The following is a 23,316-nucleotide window of genomic DNA, read 5'->3' on the forward strand; positions in this document are numbered from 1 at the left end:
GTGCTCAGTGTCCTGCCTCTCCCGCTATTAATGCACTGCACATATAAGAATAAACCATCTAAAATGCTTTGAACAATCATACTACTAAAACTAAATGTGATCTGTTGATTTAAATGATGTTTGCGGTTCGACTTTGAGGAGCACCGCTCCGCCAGCGCGTTCGCTTCAGATGATCAGTGCAATCCGTCACAGCGCTAAATCGCAAGAAAGCTCGTCAACATGACCGCTCTCAAACTGTAAACGTTTAGCTCATCCAAGAATTTTAATTCTGCATTTACTCACTCTCGTGTTGTTTTCGCGCGTCACACAATCATCTGAACGTCCGTGTTTACTACATCATGCACGCTGTTGTAAATCTGTTCATCATAAACCATCGTTTGTGTCTCTTCAGAAGACTTGTATTAGACACTCGATTAGTTATTTTCATGCCTTTATGACATTTGTTTTGGCCTTTTAAGTTTGAGAGGAATAATGGACTTTAAAGGGAGGGACAGAAATCCCTGAGGTTTCATAAAGAATATTATTTGTGATTGGAAGTTTAAAACATAAAAACAACATGATGGTGAGTTCATGATGACAGTTTACATTTGTACATTTGTGTTTGGGTGAATTATACCTTATTATTAGGCCTACTACCAGTGCGGGTCAATGTAACAACCCGCGCCCGACCAACGTTTTCAACTAACCCGGCCACAACTCGGACCGCCAAAAAAAGAAAATATTGTACCCGACCCGCATCTTTTAAAAGTAGTAAATGCTCACCGTAGCATCAATTTATTCACTTATTTTAATATTTCATAGTAAATTGTGTCTAGTTCTAAATAAATTACCACGGTTTAATGGCCTTCTTCATTTCAAACGACCCGACCGACAGAGACCCGAATATCATTACAAATATTTTTGGATGATTCGTAACCATGGGTGACCTACTTATATATAGTCATTATAAACAGTCTTTTTTAATGGAGTAATGTCACTGAAACTCTGTCAACTTTTTTCCTTGGTGCTCACAGCGTCCTGCCTCTCCCGCTAGTAACGCTCTGTTTAGTTCCTCTCTCTATAAAGCCCCTTCTTCTTTGAGCGCGTTTGGGAAAAGATCACGAGTTTCAACACACTCCTAACGCAAATCAACCACAGCCCCTTTATTGGCTTCTGACTTGGCCGGGAATTCATTGAATGAGGAATACTGGGACATGTCCGTTCCTCGAAACTCAAGGCTTCAAAGGAAGCGTTGCAGGCACCTGCTTATTTTGGATCGCAACTCTGTATCACGAATCATATCGTTTCCATCAACGATACATATCGTCACATTTTTATATCACGCGATATATCATCGCATGAACAATAACCCTGCTCGGACATTGTTGATAAATCCTCACCACTGAGTAGCAGGAGAAAAAACACACAAGCAATGCTGTTTCGGTGATACTCTGAAACAATTGCCCATTTTGGGGATTTCCGCCTGGATTTGGCCTACACAAATTGAAAAGCTTTAGATACCCCCATACATGGTCTAGGTTCAAAATTGTGGTGTCATTTTACAGGCAACCCTTTGAAGTTACATACAACACTGCTAAAAGTGATAAACATGTAAGTATGTTGTCTAAGCTGAAAAAAATGTAATTTAAATTAATTAAATATGCTGGAAACAGCCCAAACTGTCTGTAGGTTGCTAGAGTACACAGAGCCTGAGTTACATACCTTCAAAAATGGATTTATAAAAAAACAAAAAACAAAAATTGTCTCTTTTTGGGGTTATTAAAGCTAAGAAAACCTATACTTACATGTTTATCACTTTTAGCAGTGTTTTATGTAACTTTAAAGGGTTTCCTGTAAAATGACACCAAGCTTTTCAATTTGGGTAGGCCAAATCCAGGCGGAAATGGTACCAGAGTCATTTAGTGTAAATACATTACTTTGTCTAAAACAAATGCCAAAGTGATGCATATCTCCAGAAAGTAGAGACTCAGAGCTCCTCCACGGATATTTTAAATTAAAAGTATATATATATATATATATATGACTATGTCATTCTGGACCCTGTACAGGGTCCGTGGATTTCGAGTGGTTAACAAATTTGGCCTTAGTCAAAATCGCTTATTCCTGCCCATTTCTCCATTTCTGCATCCAACACGTTGACTACGAGAACTAATTGTTTCCTTAGCATCTAATCTACACAGACCTTAATATGTGGTCTTCTTGTCAGCTCACTAGGTTTTAGAACAAAGAAATACAGACCTATGAAGACTGAATCTAATGGAAAACAAAAGTACATGTGTGAAGAGTTCAGTGGTTGAACAGCCAAAAAGCGCTGCTGAAATCTTACCCGTCCTCTTGAGGTGAAACCAGACGTCTCGGAGGGACCACACCATGTGTTTGAGCTGCAGCAGGAAGGAGAAGAGTCTGTTGTATTTATTCAGACAGCTGTCCGTGATGACGATATTCACTGGCCAGTCCACCTACAGAACCAGAGAAAGATCATGAACGCACGTCCAGCTCTTCAGAAACGTCAGAATACAGGAAGACAGTGAGCGTCTCTGACCTTGTATCGGAGCTCGAGACAGTTCAGCGAGTCTGGAGCGTGAGGGTGGAAGATCTCAGGGAGGTATCGCAGCGCAAACGTGAAGTGAGCCGCCAGCTCGCTGTCCCCATGAATGCTGTACTGCAGCGCCTTATTCAGAATGGAGTTCAACACCAGCGGGGTCAGCAGCTCGCCGGGGGTCTGACCACTGCCCAGCTAAACACACAGATCACAGTGCACAATAATAAGCATTTGAACTATTTGTATGCTACATGTATGTCATATAACCTCATTATGGCATCTAGTTCAAACTAATTGTGTGAAAAAATTTCTTAAAGGGGACCTATAATGCACATTGTCAAAGTCTTAATTTTGTTTTTGGGTCTACTAGAATAGGTTTTCATGCTTGAATGTTCAAAACACATTATGTTTCCCATATTCGTCATTGTTGCAGCTCCTCTCTTTCCAGTCTGACAGTAACGCTCTGTTTAGTTCCTCTCTCTATAAAGCCCCTTCTTCTTTGAGCGCGTTTGGGAAAAGATCACGAGTTTCAACACCCTCCTAACTCAACCATGGCCCTTTATTGGCTTATGACTTGGCCGGGAATTAATTCAATGAGGAATACTGAGACATGTTCATTCTTGGAAACTCAAGGCTTCAAAGGAGGCGTTTCAGGGAGTTCAGTGCTATACACTGATAGAGATAGTTTGGAGGGACTTTGTGCTTTGTAACTTTGCAGACCTTTTTCATGATCAAACACCAACATCATCACACCCTAAAAGTTGAAAATGTACAAAAGCATAATAGGACCCCTTTAACAAGCGCTTCACATCAGATTTCTGGGTTTAGTTACTGCACTGATACCTTCTCGAAGAGCTGATCGCTGAGAGAGAGGGCAAACTCTCCATCCTCCATTAACAGGAAATGCCTGAGAGTCTCAAAATGCTTCTCCACACCCAACTCCACGAAAAAATAATCCACCACGGCCTTATTTACCAGGGACACACTGAGAGAAAGAGAGAGGTTCAAATCTACAAATTTAGTCCTTTAGTGTTGTTTATGGTTCACATCAGGGCTCGATCAGGGCACTGATTGCAGATTTTGATTTAATATTGATTCAGTTGAAAATATTATATATATAAGGGATGCAACAATACAGTTAGTCCATGATTCAATACATACCTCGGCTTATTTTACTTAAAAGACTTCAACCTTACTTAAACTTAAAACTTTACTTAAAGAAATGCTTGTACACATTCCTAGTGTATTGTATAATATAAAATAAAGATTTACAGTGGAAGCTCAGAGCTGTACAGTAGCATTGAAGTATGAAATTGAATGAATAAATGTAGGCTAAAATTAAAAGTACATAGTCTTCAATATACATTGATTAAAAGCTACTGTATATACTTTATTCAAGAGCAGTGAGTGATTTTCTCTTTATCTTTTGTTTTATTAACATAATTTTAGAGGTGAACGGTCCCTTTAAGGACAGGAGTTCACTAGGCTGAGCTGCTGTCAATTTACAGACCTGCACGCATCTCATATACAGACCCGGCGATTTTACTTTCACTTTAGACATAACCGACTGTGTTTATATATGTTAACCTTGTGTGTATCTGACAGTATTAGCGCAGTAGGACTACTTAGTCCAGTAATCACGTGTGTTTGACAGGCTTTTAATAATACACATGCTCGATCAGTGCATGTAAAACTGTGCATAAGCACGCAAATGAAACATTTAACCAGCAAGGCTTTAAAACGCATGGAAACAATGAACTTTCTTGATTGTGAATAACTATGTTCCGTGAGTAACTCTGACACCAGCATTTCAAGCGTGGCTAAACATCCCCTAACTTTAGTGCATATGATTGGATATCTGGTTATATCAACGCGTAGACTCACAGGTACACTCAAACAGAGCCGACATAAACCGAGAGAAATATTTCAAACGGAGAAAAAAAAAAGCAATTCACAAGCGAGTATTGAACTCTGAATGCCATACCAAATGGTTCAATATTATATTGAGAATCGTGGCATCCCTAAAATATATATAAACAAAAATCACACAATCAATATAAATAAAGATTGATTATATAAAATACAAATAAAAAAAAATCTATATATCAACCCGGCTCTAGTTTACATACTGTGTAATCAGTGGTGTTGTAACAGAGTGTTTCATGAGAACAGGAAGTGGCATCATCTCGCTGAGCTGAACAGCAGTGGCATCGGTGGCCCGGTACAGAGAGGGGTCGACAGGTAGACCGTTCGGGCCCCGTGTGACCTGCAGCAGCAGCTCAGATTCTGGAGCCGCAGCTAGAGTAGGAACGACAACACAAAATCACCTCTGGTTCTGATAAAGACAGAAAGCTCTAGTGGTTCAGGATGAAGACAGCTGGTCCGGTACTCACTCAACAGGCCGTACGAGTCCTGGTACTGCTCAACTTGGTACTGTGAGGCAAGGCTGAGAAGATAGCGATCCTCTGGACTCTTTTTAGGGGACAATCCTAGTCCCAGAGCCCAGGCAAACAATCCCTCATCCAGGGAGAACAGCTCACTAGGGGGCGCTGCATTACAACATAAGGAAAAATAAGAACTCATTAAACGCAGTGAATTTACTTCGTGTGTGACCAACAGATATAAAAAAACATTAAAAAACGAAATAATTAATTCTTAAACCTGTAGCTATGATAAAACAATAGATGTGTTATTTGAGTAAAATGTCACTTCTAATGAAAATGGTAGCTGAGAGTGCTAAACATTTGTGTTCTCACCCTGGGTGTCAGCTGGTTTCTCGGCGTCTTCTGATGCTCGGTACAAACTCCCTGGCACCACCCCGCCAACCACGCAGCCCATGCCCAGAGTAGAGTCTGATGTATGCGCACGGGCTCCGCTGTAAAGAGAGCTGGGTCGAATGGTCTCAGCCCCACTGACCACACACCCAATGCCCAAGGTCGACTGAGAAGAATGTCCATACTCACTTCCAGGCAATGGAGAGCGCTGAGGGACTGTGCCTGATACAACACACCCTAACGTTAGCGTAGAGTCCGACGCATGTCCGAAAGCGCTGCCAGGCAGAGGGTTGGATGAAGGGGTGGCGTTTGGCATCACACAACCCACTTGAAGAGTGCTGTCAGAAGAGTGACCAAATTTGCCCAAAAGTGGGCGAGAGGCAGTGACATCTGACACAAACTCACCCACCTTTATATGGGCGTCAGAGGCGTGGCCGTGAATATTAGCGGTGGGGATATGAGTATTTACCTCAGAAATGTGTTCACCAACCCTTATATGGGCATCAGAGGCGTGGCCATGAATATTAGCGGTGGGGATATGAGTATTTACCTCAGAAATGTGTTCACCAACCCTTATATGGGCATCAGAGGCGTGGCCATGAATATTAGCAGTGGGGATATGAGTATTTACCTCAGAAATGTGTTCACCAACCCTTATATGGGCATCAGAGGCGTGGCCATGAATATTAGCAGTGGGGATATAAGTATTTACCTCAGAAATGTTTTCACCAACCCTTATATGGGCGTCAGAGGCATGGCCATGAATATTAGGTGTTGGTAAAAGAGTGGTTACCTCAGAAACATGTTCACCAATCCTTATATGGGCGTCAGAGGCGTGGCCATGAATATTAGCAGTAGGGATATGAGTATTTACCTCAGAAATGTGTTCGCCAACCCTTATATGGGTGTCAGAGGCGTGGCCATGAATATTAGCAGTAGGGATATGAGTATTTACCTCAGAAATGTGTTCGCCAACCCTTATATGGGTGTCATGAATACTAGGGGTTAGAAGTGGAGCGGTTACCTCAGAAACATGTTTGCCAACCCTTATTTGGGCATCAGAGGCGTGGCCATGAATACTAGGGATTAGAAGAGGAGTGGTTACATCAGAAACATGTTCACCAAACCTTATATGGGCATCAGAGGCGTGGCCATGGATATTTGTAGAGGGAATGTGAGAGGTTACCTCGGAAACATATTGACCAACCATTATATGAGCATCAGAGGCGTGGTCATGGATACTAGGGATTAGATGAGGAGTGGCTATATCAGAAACATGTTCGCCAACCCTTATATGGGCATCAGAGGCGTGGCCATGGATACTAGGGATTAGAAGAGGAGTGGTTACATCAGAAACATGTTCGCCAACCCTTATATGGGCATCAGAGGCGTGGCCATGGATACTAGGGATTAGAAGAGGAGTGGTTACATCAGAAACATGGTCGCCAACCCTTATATGAGCATCAGAGGCGTGGCCATGGATATTTGTAGAGGGAATGTGAGAGGTCACCTCGGAAACATATTGACCAACCCTTATATGAGCATCAGAGGCGTGTCCATGGATACTAGGGATTAGAAGAGGAGTGGTTACATCAGAAACATGGTCGCCAACCCTTATATGAGCATCAGAGGCGTGGCCATGGATATTTGTAGAGGGAATGTGAGAGGTCACCTCGGAAACATATTGACCAACCCTTATATGAGCATCAGAGGCGTGTCCATGGATATTAGGGATCAGAAGAGGAGTGGCTACATCAGAAACATGTTCGCCAACCCTTATATGGGCATCAGAGGCGTGGCCATGGATATTAGGGATCAGAAGAGGAGTGGCTACATCAGAAACATGTTCGCCAACCCTTATATGGGCATCAGAGGCGTGTCCATGGATATTAGGTGTCAGAAGAGGAGTGGCTACATCAGAAACATGTTCGCCAACCCTTATATGGGCATCAGAGGCGTGTCCATGGATATTAGGTGTCAGAAGAGGAGTGGCTACATCAGAAACATATTCACCAACCCTTATATGTGCATCAGAGGCGTGACCACGGACATCAGATGAGGGCAGGGATGATATCAGTGCCGAATCAGGATCACGGCTGTTATTTCTTGTATAAGTATCAGACTCTGACTCATGGAAGCTTATAAAAGGAGACACAGATTGTTCTTCCTCTGGCTGAGAACAGTGAGAGGGCTGGCTGACACTCTCACAGGATTTGGCTTTCTCTGTTGGCTCCTGGGTGGCTTGCTTTGGCTCTGAACCTGTGCTGGCCGCCGAGGGCTCTTTTCCTGTCTCTTCTCCAGTTGGTTGTTTTTCTGTACCCTGGCTATCGCTCTCTGACTCACATGTTCGCTCTTGAGTGGTTTGTGTAGGGGGGTTTGACTCCAAGCGGATCGGGCCCTTTTTCTGCCCTGAGGCAGTGGAGTCTCCCAGCTGCACTGAACTCTGTGAAGGGTGTCCATGAACACTAACCTTCGGCTGACCTACTGACCCCTCTGGAGTGAACTGACCCATTTGGAAGTTGGACTTGGATGCTTGTCCATATTGACTAGGCACAGGGACTGATTCTAGGACTTCTGAAACATTTTGTCCAAGACGTATGTGGGAGATTGTTGGGTGTGGCTTCTCAGAATGCTGCAACAGGTCAGAACCAATGTCGTGGAGGGCCTGAGTCACGGCACCACTGTCAGGGATGCGTGGAGGCTCGGGGAGGAAGTCAGCAATGTTGATTTCCTCTGATATGAGAGCATGAGTTTCATCATTGGCTGGAGAACAGGGAGCAGCAGAGGATTCTGGGATAGGAGGATCTGCTGTTTGCTGTTCACAAAGATTCTGCTGTAAAATGAAAATAATTTTACATTTCCAAAGCTATAGATGTGTACATGTAAAGAACTGCACACAGACCTCGGCATGTAGTTGTGCAGGCCGTTGTTGGTAGGCCGTTTCCGGAGGGGGGCCTTGCAGATCTAAAGGAAACTTCTCCAGAAGAGCCTGAACAGAAATCAGAACACCTCAGAGATAAAGATTTCCACTTATCTATCACTTTCAATGGCAGATGCTAACATATAGTGCTGGACATATGATTGCTAAGGCAAGTTCAACTACCACACAGATAAAACTTAAAAAGGATGGTTCATAAACTGAGAACTGGAGACTTTCACATGACACCAAGATGTTTGTGTTAAAATTGCAGAGGCATGACTTCTAGCTTCAGTATAACGGCAAATAAAAAATGTAATAAATTATTTGTATTATTTTCTTGTGAAAAATTATTTATGTATTATACATTTATTAATATACATTTTAGTAAAAATAAGTTACTAAAAACTGATAAAATTACAAATAATAAAAATATCACTTTGGCATTACTAAAATAGATAATACAAATTATCTATGAAAGCACAAAAAGCAAATTCACATATTTATAAATATATTTTGGTAAAATGATATATTGAAAATGAATACAATGACAATAACATCCCCATTGCAATATCAGAGTAAGATACAAACATTCTCTATTACAAATGCAAAAATAAATACTAATGAAATCCATTGCAATAACACAAGACAATAAATATGCCATAAATCTAAATTAAATGAATAAAATACAATTCTGATTTTTAATTTCAGACCTGTACGTTCTGTTGTTCTTGCTGCAGGAAGTTGACTCTTTGCTCGTCGAGTTTCATCCTCTGCACCTTCCACATGGCTCTGAGCTCTCGTCTAGCTGCGGCTTCTGATAACTGACCGTACTGAGCGATCAGATCCATCCTGAACACACGGAAAACATATTTCATTCCCTTGATGCTAAATTTCTCTCTGGATATTTGAGTCCTTTAATAAAAGCATGAAAATAGATGAAATAGATTTTTATTGATAACATATAGATAGACCTCTCAAGGCAGATGTAGCATGAGCTCCGAGGGTGATAGGATGCTATATGAAGATGCAACTTCAATGTATTTTGCATTGAAACATACAGCACTATTCAGTGTGCTGACATAAATTTCCATTGAAACAGGAAGACAGCGTGGGACATATCGAGCAGCCCCTCACCTTTTTTAAAACGGCCAGAAGCGTTTGTTTAAATCACAGCTTGGCCGTTGAGCTCGTTTAAGCCACATTTAACAGCTTATGACAGCCATAGTCTAATACATTTAGATTTAATATGAAACTCTTACTAAAACCAAACAGTGACTATTATAATGCTGCGGATGTGTGTAGTTATGAAGTTCTCTCTTCTACACGTCAGCTGTTTCTAATGCAGAGTCTGTCTGACTGTTTCTCCTCCATATCGCTTTAAAAATACAGCATTCTGTGCAGAATGCAAATGGGTCCGATATGTTTTTTGGTCTATGGCGACTCGTGAATATAATATGCTCTGTGCTATCGTGTCTTTGATATTGGCGGTTCATGTGACACTAACGTAAAACCAAACGTTTATTCGGCCCAGTGGAAAGCATATGTCCAATGTCTAAATGTGTTCAAATTGTCCAGTTTCAGCTGTAGCGTCTGTTTATAATGTAGGGGGTGGGGCTTTAGATTCTAGAGAGTATTTGATTGGACAGAAAATGTTATGAGTATCTGAAGTGCAGTGATGTCATCAAAATCATTGATCCATATTGGCGAAAGTGAGAGACTGAAGTTTTAAATGTTTATGTCTTCTAAACATGAATTGTGGTGCCCACTAGCTTATAGGCTAACATATATTCATACAAGCTAAAAACTTCAAAATTTTGATTTCATGGGGACTTTTATGCAACAAATTAATGATGAAATAATTACAATCCTTAAAGGGTTAGATAACCCAAAAATGAAAATTCTGTCATCATTTACTCTCCCTCCAGTTGTTCCTAACCTGCAAGAATTTCTTTCTTCTGCTGAACACAAAGAAAGATATTTGGAAGAATGTTTGTATATAAGCAGATTTTGAGCCCCATTGACTACCATAGTAGGAAAAAAAAATACTATGGTAGTCAATGGGGCTCAAAATCTGCTTATATACAAACATTCTTCCAAATATCTTAACTAACTAACCCTTTAAGTCATATACTCCAATTTAAAAGGTCTCTGCTACCATGGATGCATGAAAGGCAGTGAAAAAGCCCAGTAGTGAGCGTCCACTCCCTCCCTGATGCACTGCAAATGACAAGCAAGTTGTACTTGCATATTTGTATGTTCAACCTATTTGCAATAAACTACTATAATATGCTGATTTTCATTCAAGTAATTTCATTTAAGTGCAATGCTTTATGGGATGAGTTCATTTCCTCATAAAAGAGTACATAATCGTGTAACTTTTTTCTTAAATACCTCTTTGGATTTAAGACAATATTGAAATGTTATGATTCATCTGAGAGCTATTGGTTCATGGCACATAATGCTTTACTGAATAATTTGCTCTAAAGCATGTAGAGAATATGAATGGGAAATAAACGTCCTGTGGGAGGTCACTGCAGCGCTCTACAGCCTCAATCGTTCTCTTTTCTGTGTTATTGTATGCCGCCCACCGTGCCCGGCGCTCCAGCTGCTCCTCGAGGGCCTGCAGCCTCTGTTCTCGGTCTCTGAGCTCTCGAGCGTAGCTGAAATCATCTTCCTGCTCCTTCCGTCTCGCAGCACTACGCCACTGAAACCACATCCACACAAGTTAGAGCTGCTGAAGATGGTTTTACTGACTGGTTATTAATGGGCTCCTCACCTCCTGGTCGAGCTCCAGCTGCTGTTTCATCTCTTCAAATCGCTCTCTCTTCTGGGCCTCCTCCGCCAGACGCTGCGACACCTGGCGGCCTGCAGGGGGCAAGAGTGAAAACAGTGGGACGTCAGTTGTAAACTCCATTCATCTGCCTCTGTGGGGAGGAACTCCCTCTCGATGGTCGTCTGGATAATTAATACTTGACCTCCACAAGCAGAACTGTGTCCCCCTCACGTATAAACATTGTTTACTATACATATTAGTGCGGTTTTAGTTTTTGTGAAATTTTCAATTCAGTTTAATTAGTTTTGGTTACAGGGCCTGAATATAATTTTGGAAAATGTGTGTGCATGTGTGTGTGTGGGGGGGTTCTCTCACCTAAATGCTTGCTCACTCATTGTATTTATGTTTTTACAATAAAGTGAAGAGTTTACACAACAGAAGGAAGCTTGATTTCAATCTTTAAAATAAACTCAAAAAGTAGCACAAATAAATTCAATAGAACAAGATACAAATTAAATAAAGTGAAAATATTTTTTGAGTAAGTCTAACACTAATATTCAGGTAGAGAAATACTATAGAGTAAAGCAATCTAATGTACAATAACACTGGATAATCTTTTAGTCCTATAAAAATTAAATACATAGGCTATTAATCCAGATTCCTTATTATTAAAACTATCTTTTGTTGTTCTTTTAACCAAAATGACAGACACATATTCGGCTGCTTGCTATAACCGGCTGTGTTTACGAGGAAACTCACTAAGTTAACATCTGTAAAACCGCATTCTTCCATCTTAATAATATATTTAAATTACGACAGGCTCTCAGTGACAAATGTGGAAAAGTTAGTTCATGCATTCATGAGCTCAAGGACAGATAATTGTAATGCTCTACTGGGTGGTTGCCCTGCACGCTTAATAAATAAACCACAAAATTCTGGCCAGTTGATAATACCTAGAATATCTAAATCAACTGGAACAGACATCCTAGCATTGTTCGGGAAGCAGACACACTCCGTCAGTTTAATAAGAATAAAACATCTTTTTAACCTGGTATACACATAACACTTTATCAATTTTTGATCGTTAGGCTGCATGAATTAGGTCAGCAGAAACTGGACATACTTCCATAACTGATGTACTCGCTACATGATAGGTTTACCACAGTCAGCCAGATCCGGGCCATATGAGATCAGATGAAGGCCCTTTGCCTAGACATGACCACAACATTCCTGTGAAGGAATCATCGACACGACAAAAGGGGTTTTCCTCTGATTTGACTCCCGAAACACGACAGCACAGCTGAATCACTCATGTTGTTTGTAAAATTACATATCGCAGAACGTTTTAAAATGACTGATTTGATCTTATAATCTATGCGGATTAATTTGCTCATATGACCTACATTTTAAAGAGAATAAATGTTTGCGGGAATTTCCTGCATTATAAACCTAAATACACGCAATCCTGCACCAAAATTCAAGCCTGAGTTATTTTAGTAATTTGACTGAAACTAAACAAAAAGATTTTTGTCATGATGATAAGCAAAAAATTGTTTCTTTCCCAATGTCTCACTTCACGTGAACTTCCTGGCATTTATGGGGTCCCATTTCTCACTTTACAATTCAGAAGGCTGCTATTTGGGACAGGGCCTATGATGAAAGTCAAGACTGGCTACGCAAGACTAATTTTACCCAGAGAGAAGCTGCTAACAGCGTCAGGTGTATGTGCGCTTGGGTTGTGAGGGGACAGATTTCTGACCTCTGATTCTCTCCAGGGTCTTGGCCGCTGTCTCTCTGACCTGGTTAATGAGCTCCTGTCGGGCCTGTTCAGTCCGCATGGCCTGATGAAAAATAAGTTATAGACAGAGGGAAAAAATAAAAAAAGGAAGACAAGACAGACTTCAACGCAAAACAATGAAGCAGATTTAAGCCTAGGTCACAGTGTCCTGATGAAACTGGGTTAATGGACCAGATTTTAAAATCTCATCTGTTGCCATGCCAACAGTACAGGCACTACACTGTTATTGGGTCTCTTAATTTAGTGAGCACACTGCAGACATAAACACTTAACCTGTATGAACCATTTTGAAAACCTCATAATTACTTTACTATATATCAGCAGCAAGCAGACTGCCATGAGCGGTGCAGTACCTGCTCCTCCCTGCTGGTGGCGCTGTGCCTAGCAATAGTCTCCATTCGCCCTCGGTACACGGCACAGTCTCTCTCAATCTCCTCAACTTCTTGCAGGGAAAACGTCACAGCGATCCTGGGCACTGGTATATCCGACCAGAAGATGTAATGCTGTTTAATGGACAGATGGTGTTAAATTGGAACTTCCCAAAATAATCTCCAGTAAAAAAAAAAATGAAATCAAAAGTGACAGTAACAACATTTAGAATGTTACGGAAAAAAAAATATTTCAAATAAATTTGAGATTTATTTATTTTATTTTTCAAAGAATCCTTAAAGGGGGGGTGAAACACTCAGTTTCAGTCAATCTCATGTCAATCTTGAGTACCTATAGAGTAGTATTGCATCCTTCATATCTCCGAAAAGTCTTTAGTTTTATCATATTTATAAAAGAAATATGGGCTGTACCGAGTCTTTCCGGAAAAAAACGAGTGCCTGGAGGCGTATCGTGTGGGCGGAGCTAAAGAATCACAAGCGCGCAAAGCGGTGACGTCCTCAAGCGTGGAGAAACCCATCTATCTCAGCTAATACAGATAATGATCCACAATCAAATCTGAGGCTGAAATAAACTGAACAGGAGAAACGGCAACATCAGGACGTCCGTCTCTGTGGTATGTAAGTTACTGTATTTAATGGCCTCTCCACATTTCTGTGTCTTTACTCGCAGTGTATGAGGACATGATTCGGTTTACCTTAGAAGTAGCAAGCAGAACGGTTTTGCACGTCAGACTAGTGTAACGTTATACAGAACAACAATGGAGTAACCGTTAGTGCATTTGAATGACGAAGCACGCGATCGTATCGTTTACTGATGTTTACTCATGCGACGGTAGCCAATAGCAGAGACATTTGAAGTTGATTTACTCACCGGCATCTTCCAAAGCAGGACCGCTCTGTCAAAAACACACTTCTTTGGTATGATTTGGTGAAGTCCTGTGACAGCAGTGACCGTGGAAATCCACTTTGCAACGCGACTGAAGCGATGCCTTGAAGCTTCCCGTCATTTCTGCGTTCAAATCGGTTCAAATGCAGCGCTGCCTTCCCGGGGCGCGACATAAGTGTTCACGGACGACTGGATCTGCACCTGAGAGACTGTTTACAGCGTGCATTTCCTCTCTCTCCCTCTAGTCACGCGCGCGCGCACCCTTCCGGGAGAAGAGCCCGTACAGCCCATACAAGGACCTTCCGCTCTATTTAACGTCAATTAGACCCATACTCGAAAAAAACTCGCCGAAACTTGTGAGAAACCGGAAGGAGTATTTTTAACACAGAAATACTCCATCAAACGCCCAACATTAGTTTTTGAAACTTTGTCTATGTTTAGGATGGGAATCCAAGTCTTTAAAGGTGTAAAAAGCTCAGTATGCATGAAACAGCATTTCACCCCCCCTTTAAAGGGATAGTTCACTTTAAAATTAAAATTGTGTCATCCTTTACTCAGCCTCAAGTTGTTTCAAACCTGTATGAGTTTCTTTCTTCAGCTGAACACAAGGGAAGATATTTTGAAGAATGTCAGTAACCCAACAGTTAACTGGAGCCATTGACTTCCATAGTATTTTTTTTTCCTACTATTGATGTCAATGGCTCCAGTTAACTGTTGGGTTACTGACATTCTTCAAAATATCTTCCCTTGTGTTCAGCTGAAGAAAGAAACTCATACAGGTTTGAAACCACTTGAGGGTGAGTAAAGGATGACAGAATTTTCATTTTAAAGTGAACTATCCCTTTAATAAAAATCTTCATTTTCAATAAAAAATATTATTATTCAACATTGATAATAATTTTTTTAATGATCTTTTTTTTTGAGCAGCAAATCCTCATTAGAATGATTTCTGAATGACCATGAAGACTGGATGAATGATGCTGAAAATTGAGCTTTGAATCACAGAAATACATTTCATTTTACAATAAATTAAAACGGAAAACAAAGTTTTTTAAAATTGTAATAATTAATCCCAATTTTACGGTTTTTACTGTATTTTAGATCAAATAAATGCAACCTGTGAGAGCAGAAAAGACTTTCCTCAAATACATAATTTTTCCCCTTCAGTTCAAAGCATTATGAAGTGTTTGTGGGGCACCTGTGGGCAGCAGATTTTCAGAAGATTGATAGTTTTCCCACAGACGTAAACATCGTTTGCGATGTGTTTGAGGAACACCGGCACACAGTCCTCTGCATCCCGCGAAATAAGAGTGTACCCCTGCGTCCAAAAGTTCTTATCTGAGGGAACAGAGATTCATTGCAAGGTTTTGCATAAATGACAAATTGATTTTAAGACTGCTATCACGGATGTAACTGCACACCATCAGCGTTTCATTTTTAATCTAACAATGCAGCAGAAAATGAATGGACTTATCTAGCCATCTAAACATAAAATTAAAAGCGTGAGATTGAGAAACTCACCTCTGTAGGACAGGTAATCCTCATTGACCTCAATCATAAACTCTTTATAAACGTCACGGAAGACACCACTGTACACCCAGTCTGAAACAAACCTACACACCAACACAGACACTATGTCACTTTTTTTGTTCCACATTAACATTTTTATATAAGTCAATACATCATTAATTCTTCTTCCAAAATGTGTATTTGTCTTGATTTTTGACACGGATTCACTATGGCAAACCTATTATAAGCGTTTGTTTGATGGGATGGTTTTTAGGGGAAATTGTGTACATTTGTCACTCGCCCAAGCATGTCTCAAAAAAAAAGGAAAGTTGCTCTAACTGCTTTGGTGCGTGTATTGCGTTCAAGTGGCACAGGTTGTTTGTCACAACGAACAGGAAAGCTAGAAATGAGGCAGCTAAATCTCCAACCTCCAGAGAATCACCTGTATTTAACAAATGCCGAACAGAGGAGAGTCTGCTGGCAAAAAGAGAACCGAGACAGAGCTTGTAATAAAACAAGAATCAACATTGGATTGGCATTTTGAGATGACAAGAACCCAGGCCCTGTTTACACCTAGAATTAGGACACAAGTAGACGAGGGTGACATTCCCGTTTACACCTGGTGTTTTAATCCATTTCTTTTGTCCACTTTCAACAACTTCTGTCCTAATTTCTTTGAGGAGAGGGTCAATGGGCGGCAGTTATGTAAATGTGGGTAAATGTATGTTTCTTTCAATCTAATGGATGAAATAAGATCACGCAATTTACATATGAACACAAACGGAGAATGTAAAAACATACAGAGAGCAGCAGCTTTCGTTTCTACTCTGACAGACATAAAACCAGCCGAACGCTGTGAGTGTGTGTTAGAAATCTGGAGTGGTAAGAGAACATTGAGCTTGGTACGTTTTTCCCCTTCAAACCAAACTTGGGTCTCCAGCCGAAAAAAGTTAAATCCTGTCTGGCTAGAGCGCTTCCCATAATGTTTCCGCATTAGGTCAGTAGGAGGAGAGAAGGCGTCTTTTGTTTGAACACATTTAACCACGAGCACACTACGAAAGCAAAGGAAGTGGACATAATATTTTAGACCCCGTTTAAACCTGTATTTATTGTCATCCACTTGTGATCCGATCGACCAAAAACCATCTTAATATCAGGTGTAAACAGGGCCTGATGGATTTGAAAAGTTGTAAAAGCGACGTGGAGATGGCGATTTCATTACTCAACAGATGAGCAGGCTATTTTATTGAATAGATAAATATGTAGCTCTCTAACAGAGTTGGTTTTAAAGCATTATCTATTGTGAAGGGTCATTTCATTATAGTGGCTGTAGCACTGTGCCGGAAGTACAATCTCTATTAATGGGTTTAGCTACAGTAACGTTTTCATCTAGTCAGATGTCCTTTCCAACTAATTATACCCTTTAAGCCCAATAGTGAATGTTTTATGAGCAGTAGGATAATCTCTCTATTTTTTTAAATCATATTCATCCGGTAGTCACGCAGAGCCGAAGCACAACTAAAACAAAATAGCTTGACAGACATGGCCTTTATGTCACGAGGATTCTCCATTCATGTTGCACAAGAAAAATAACAGCTGAAGATGAGTAAATAATAGCATACAATCTCTGTGGTGCACTTAATGGCAGCCAGACACTACAGAAACCATTTCATAGTATCATTCACTTGGAAAAATATAGTGTGCCAAAAGCCACTCTGCTTTTAAGTGACCTTCTTGAGTTGAATAATAGATAAGTAAAGAGCGATAGAGGAGATGAGTTTCTCACCGTGTGTACGGCTCACAGCTGCTCTTCAGCAGCGACAGCAGCACCGGATGATTCTCATTACTGCAGTTACTCTGAGCTTCATTATACAGACATGACAGCAGTTTTACACCCTAAACACAGACATCACACTGCCAATTACACACACAGCACTGCAGACCTGCAACACCAACCTGTCTACAACACTTCTGAGGACATCATCTTTAAACTCAACCTCAATGCTACTGTGTCTGACAGAAATATGTGAAGTGTGTGACGAAAGAGTTTCTTACCATGGGGAATGATGCTCGTCCCACACCGGCGATTCCATCCACACAACACAGTTCTGACAGATACCTGATAATCACATACAAGGACACGGATTCACATCTGCTGATAATGTCCACTAATAATGATTTTTATTAGATTATTATATAAAAAGTTTTTTTTTTTTTTTTGCTCAACCATAATATTGGTCTATTTATATTAATACATCAAAATATAAATATACACCGATCAGGCATAACATTATGACAACATGCCTAATATTGTGCTGGTCCCCCTTTTGCTGCCAAAACAGCCCAGCCCGTCAAGGCATGGACTCCACTAGTCCCCCTGAAGGTGTGCTGTGGTATCTGGCACCAAGATGTTAGCAGCAGATCCTTTTAAGTCCTGTGGGGTCTCCAAGGATCAGACTTGTTTGTTCAGCACATCCCACAGATGCTTGTTTGGTCTGAGATCTGGGGAATTTGGAGCCCAAGTCAACGCCTCAAAATCGTTATTGTGCTCCTCAAACCATTCCTGAAGCATTTTTGCTTTTTGGCAGGGTCATTATCCTGCTGGAGCCACAGCCACCAGAAATACTGTTTCCATGAAAGGGTGAACATGGTCTGCAACAATGCTTAGGTAGGTGGTGTGTGTCAAAGTAACATCCACATGGATGGCAGGACCCAAGGTTTCCCAGCAGAACATTGCCCGAAGCATCACACTGCCTCCGCCAGCTTGCCTTCTTCCCATAGTGCATTCTGGTGCCATGTGTTCCTCAGGTAAGGGTAGCACACACACCCGGCCATCCACGGGATGTAAAAGAAAATGGGATTCATCAGACCAGGTCACCTTCTTCCATTGCTCTGTGGTTCAGTTCTGATGCTCACATGCCACTGTTGGTGCTTTCAGCAGGGTCAGGGGTCAGCATGGGCACCCTGACTGGTCAGCAGATATGCTGCCTCATACGCAACAAACTGCGATACTCTTGTGTATTCTGACTCCTTTCTATCAGAACCAGCATTAACTTCTGGAGCAATTTGAGCTACAGTAGCTCATCTGTTTCATCAGACCACATAGTCCACAGTCTTTGCTCCCCACGTGCATCAATGAGCCTTGGCCACCAACAAGAGCTGCACCACAAGAGCTGCAGTTTTGGAGATGCTCTGACCCAGTCGTCACAATTTGGTGCTTGTCAAACTCGCTCAAATCCTTACACTTGCCCATTTCTCCTGCTTCTAACACAAAATCTTCACTTGCCCCCTAATAAATCCCTCCCACTAACAGGTGCCGTGATGAAGAGGTCATCAGCGTTATTCACTTCACCTGTCAGTAAAGTCATAATGCTATGCTTCATCAGTCTATATGCCCTACTACAGTTTTTATTTCACAATCATTTTTTTTGTCCCAGAGCTAGTGTGAAAGAGTGAACTCATGACCCATTTTTACTAGTTTCCAAAAATGTTCTAGCTATAATGAGGCATGTGTTTTGCATTGTAAATAAAGTATGTTTACAGTCTTTTATTAAGAAAAATAAATAAAATCCTCCATGTGAGCCATTTAAAAGCACAGCTTTGTGGATTGCATGACAGGATGACAAAATATACCTGAGCTGACGCCCCAGTTTGCGGAAATGACAAGCGATAGTTAGTAGACTTAGAGAGGCCGGTGTGCTCAGCACACATGCTCTGTAGTAATGCAGGTAACGCCGTAGCCCACCTGTAAAGGCCTGAGACACACACACAAGCATCTGTGTAACATGTAGTTCTGAATCTTAAAGTACTATAAGAAATTACGGCATATGTCACCTGGAAGACAAGTCCTTTCTGACTCCCGCTACTCAGGGAGAAGCGGCTGAGACGCAGGTAGTGTGTGCCGTACTGTGCCAGCTCACTCAGCAGCCGAGACACACTCTCAGGTGACGTCCCGGACACACATATATCCGGACGAACATCAAACTGCACACTAGCCTTGAGCGGAGAATGACACACAAGAGAAAGTCAATAAAAAGTCCCTATAAATAAAATTAGATACTTTTAGATAATTAGATACCACCTCGTTGAGAGGAAACGTGGCAGAGGAGACCCCGATCAGCACGTTGAGCACGTTTTTGACCAGCTGACTCTGGCAGTCCAGCGGCAGTGGCAGGAGCGGTGATGGTGTCTGAGTGGACAGAATGTTCCTCATTTCTCCTTCCCACAGCCGGTACAGCTGATCAAATGCCTCTCTGCCAGCCTCTGTGAGGTATGGGGGCTCCTTCTGACCCGGTGGACTGAAGGAGACAGAGAAAAAAAGGATGACAAATGTGGACCATGTTTCAAACTACTTCTTTTAAGTAGTCGGCAGGGGTACATTGCAGTGCATTCATCTGCCCAAATCAATGCACTGAATCTAGTATTAAAAGGGAAAACCCTGGCCCAAAAAATGAAAATCCTGTCATCATTTATTCATCCCTATGCTGTCCTAAACCTGCATGACAGAGCTTTCATTTTTGAGTGGATTATCCCTTTAATTGACTATAATAATTAGAATATCAGAAGGTATTAATTATAATATAATATTTATTTTTTCATACCAAAAATGAAAATTCTGTCTTAAGGTACTCACCCTCATGTCGTTCCACACCCGTAAGACCTTTATTCATCTTCATACCTCAAATTAAGATACTTTTGATGAAATCTGAGAGCTTTCTGTCCCTCCATTGACGCTTCAAAACATTCATAAAGAGATCATAAAACTAATCCAGAATAGAGCAGTTTAGTCCAAATTGTCGCTTATTTGATGAACAGATTGAATTTAGGCTTTTATTCACATATTAACATTGAACCAATCTGCTTGATGTGCAAGACAACACCTCATTGGTTCTTACTGAAGATCAAACATGCTGCGTAACACGAGAATGAACCTCACTGGTTCTTGAGGAAGATCAAACGGTCTGCGTAACACGAGAATGAACCTCATTGGTTCTTGAGGAAGCTCAAACATGCTGCGTAACACGAGAATGAACCTCACTGGTTCTTGAGGAAGATCAAACGGTCTGCGTAACACGAGAATGAACCTCATTGGTTCTTGAGAAAGATCAAACGGTCTGCGTAACACGAGAATGAACCTCATTGGTTCTTGAGGAAGATCAAACGCGCTGCGTAACACGAGAATGAACCTCATTGGTTCTTGAGGAAGATCAAACGGTCTGCTTAACACAAGAATGAACCTCATTGGTTCTTGAGGAAGATCAAACGGTATGCTTAACACGAGAAAGAACCTCATTGGTTCTTGAGGAAGATCAAACGGTCTGCGTAACACGAGAATGAACCTCATTGGTTCTTGAGGAAGATCAAACGGTCTGCGTAACACGAGAATGAACCTCATTGGTTCTTGAGGAAGATCAAACGGTCTGCGTAACACGAGAATGAACCTCATTGGTTCTTGAGGAAGATCAAACGGTCTGCGTAACACGAGAATGAACATCATTGGTTCTTGAGGAAGATCAAACGGTCTGCTTAACACAAGAATGAACCTCATTGGTTCTTGAGGAAGATCAAACGGTATGCTTAACACGAGAATGAACCTCATTGGTTCTTGAGGAAGATCAAACGGTCTGCGTAACACGAGAATGAGCCTCATTGGTTCTTGAGGAAGATCAAACGGTCTGCTTAACACGAGAATGAACCTCAATGGTTCTTGAGGAAGATCAATTTGGACTAAACCACTCAATTCATATAGATTAGTTTTAAGATCTCTTTATGAACTTTTTTGAAGCGTCAAAGTGTCAGTTGTGTAGCTGCCAATGGAAGGACAGAAATCTCTCAGATGTCATTAAAAAGATATTCATTTGTGTTCCGGAGATGAACAAAGTCTAATGGGTTTGGAACGACGAGGTGAATAATTAATGACAGATTTTAAATTTTTTGGTGAACTATCCCTTTACAAATAAACCTTTAGATCAGGCTTTTAAAATTACATAATTTCAGTCAAAGTGTTTATACATGTTTTTTAAACAGGGTATATGCAGGAATCCTGAAGTTAATTTCAAGACCTTTTTAAGACTTTTTAAAGACCTTCTCAAAATATTTTAAGACCTCATCGCAAGTTCTAATCGGCAACAAACCTTTAATAAACAGTTGTAGTCGAATGTAGACTTAAAATCTCTATCGTAGGCCAGTTTTGTATTGTTTATATTGAATATCTGTTTCGCAACGTAAGGAGGACGACACATCACCTAACTGCGCATTTCGCAAAATACATGACGTCACCCGTAGACAGCGATGGAAATTAACTTTTTTCAAAGTCTACCACTCAATGTTTTTACCAGCCACTTTTTGGTTTTTAACTGACAATGTGTAATTGCATGTGAAAATTAATACTACAAGCTCTACAATACTTAAGCAGTTTATTTAATCTCAAGTCTCAATGAAATACTGACATTTTCACGATGATTTGTGGTCTTTTATGGCTTCCAGTTTTATGGTTTTTAGTCCCAACAATGAAACTATTCATTCTGGCATCTTTGAAGCGTGTTGACAACATACTGAGCAGAACATTGTCAGTAGGGATGCACCGTAATCAAAATTCTTGGCTGAAACCAAAAAAGAAGAAACCAAAGCCGAAAACCGAAAAAAATAAAAATAAATTCAAACTAAAATGTTTAACTCGACCTCACTCATGTGTACATTAAAAAAATAATGTTCATGCCTACTGGCCTGCAGAAAGAATTGAATAAAGTAATCAAATGTAAAATAACTGCATATTTAACTGTTTAAATGATTAAAGATTAATCCTTATTAAACTTACAAAAGCTATTCAATCAAGAGCATTGTTTAATGTCAAACTAAATATAAGGACATCACTCAGGCAGCAGTAAAGGCTACTGCGCCTTTAAGACCTGATGCAGGGATATGCTCGTCTTTCTCGACTGTGCATACTATACAGTTCACTTAAGGCATATTCAGACTATGTCTGCTAGGATACTCATCAAGATCGACATGTTGACATACTTCTTGTGTGAGTTTGTCCGTTTAAGCGCAAGACTTGAAAGAGAACTTAATATTTGCGCGCTGTGAGACTCGAGCGCGCTCTCTCGGATGATGCACAGCGTCAGATCTCTCAGCGCGCGCGAGTCTCACAGCGCGTCTTCACGCGAGTGATGACGGAGAAAACGACTGGTCATCTGCGCACATACGGCAGCACTTGCATGCATTGAACAAAGTTTACAAAGAGGTGAAACAGCTCGGTAGGTGAAGCGAGTTTACCCGCCACAACTCAAAATCAGCCGCATTTGGCAGGTGGCGGTGCTAATGTCCATCCCTGGCGCGCGCACTCCGAACCGATCTCAGATTGAGAGCCCCTTTTTTTTTAATACTTATGGGGATGAAAATAAATATATTCATAAATACTTTTTGGAGTCAAACTCTTTTGACAAAGCTTGAACAAAATACTTTCAAAATTTAAGACTTTATAAAGCCGTGATAAGACTTTTTAATACTTTATAAGGGTCTTAATTTTCCCAAAATTGATTTATCACCTTTTAAGACTTTTCAAGACCCCGCGGATACCCTGTTAAAGTAATAATGATCTGAAATTTGTTCAATTCAATTTGATTGTTTTGGTGCATTTTTGAAAATAATCATAATCAAATTAAACCACTGTCAGTCAGAGCAGATGTTTACAGCCCGACTCGACTCTGCACAACTCTCTCTCTT

The 23,316-nt window shown here is 40.8% G+C and overlaps 1 protein-coding gene across 5 annotated transcripts in view; it reads right to left on the reverse strand.

The window, feature by feature from the left end:
- Positions 1–23,316, reverse strand: part of tubgcp6 (tubulin gamma complex component 6) — an 86,364-nt gene that overhangs the window by 57,921 nt on the left and 5,127 nt on the right. For 4 of the 5 annotated variants that reach the window (XR_010901610.1, XM_067436855.1, XM_067436854.1 and 1 more), the window contains exons 4-22: positions 19,673–19,889; positions 19,426–19,587; positions 19,225–19,346; positions 17,647–17,710; positions 17,378–17,487; positions 15,604–15,695; positions 15,281–15,420; positions 13,161–13,310; positions 12,769–12,850; positions 11,013–11,101; positions 10,825–10,940; positions 8,947–9,085; positions 8,219–8,305; positions 5,299–8,149; positions 4,936–5,091; positions 4,672–4,840; positions 3,386–3,527; positions 2,543–2,737; positions 2,327–2,459 (exon numbers count right to left, since the gene is read on the reverse strand). Coding sequence is in view for 4 of the 5 variants with exons in the window: in XM_067436855.1 (XP_067292956.1) it covers positions 2,327–2,459; positions 2,543–2,737; positions 3,386–3,527; positions 4,672–4,840; positions 4,936–5,091; positions 5,299–8,149; positions 8,219–8,305; positions 8,947–9,085; positions 10,825–10,940; positions 11,013–11,101; positions 12,769–12,850; positions 13,161–13,310; positions 15,281–15,420; positions 15,604–15,695; positions 17,378–17,487; positions 17,647–17,710; positions 19,225–19,346; positions 19,426–19,587; positions 19,673–19,889 (5,216 nt within the window). In the remaining variant the exon portion in view is untranslated. The remainder of the gene's footprint in view (positions 1–2,326; positions 2,460–2,542; positions 2,738–3,385; positions 3,528–4,671; positions 4,841–4,935; positions 5,092–5,298; positions 8,150–8,218; positions 8,306–8,946; positions 9,086–10,824; positions 10,941–11,012; positions 11,102–12,768; positions 12,851–13,160; positions 13,311–15,280; positions 15,421–15,603; positions 15,696–17,377; positions 17,488–17,646; positions 17,711–19,224; positions 19,347–19,425; positions 19,588–19,672; positions 19,890–23,316) is intronic. The other variant, XM_067436857.1, reaches the window with a different exon arrangement.

The sequence above is a fragment of the Pseudorasbora parva genome, chromosome 25 (assembly GCF_024679245.1).
Source record: "Pseudorasbora parva isolate DD20220531a chromosome 25, ASM2467924v1, whole genome shotgun sequence".
Classification (NCBI taxonomy): domain Eukaryota; kingdom Metazoa; phylum Chordata; class Actinopteri; order Cypriniformes; family Gobionidae; genus Pseudorasbora; species Pseudorasbora parva.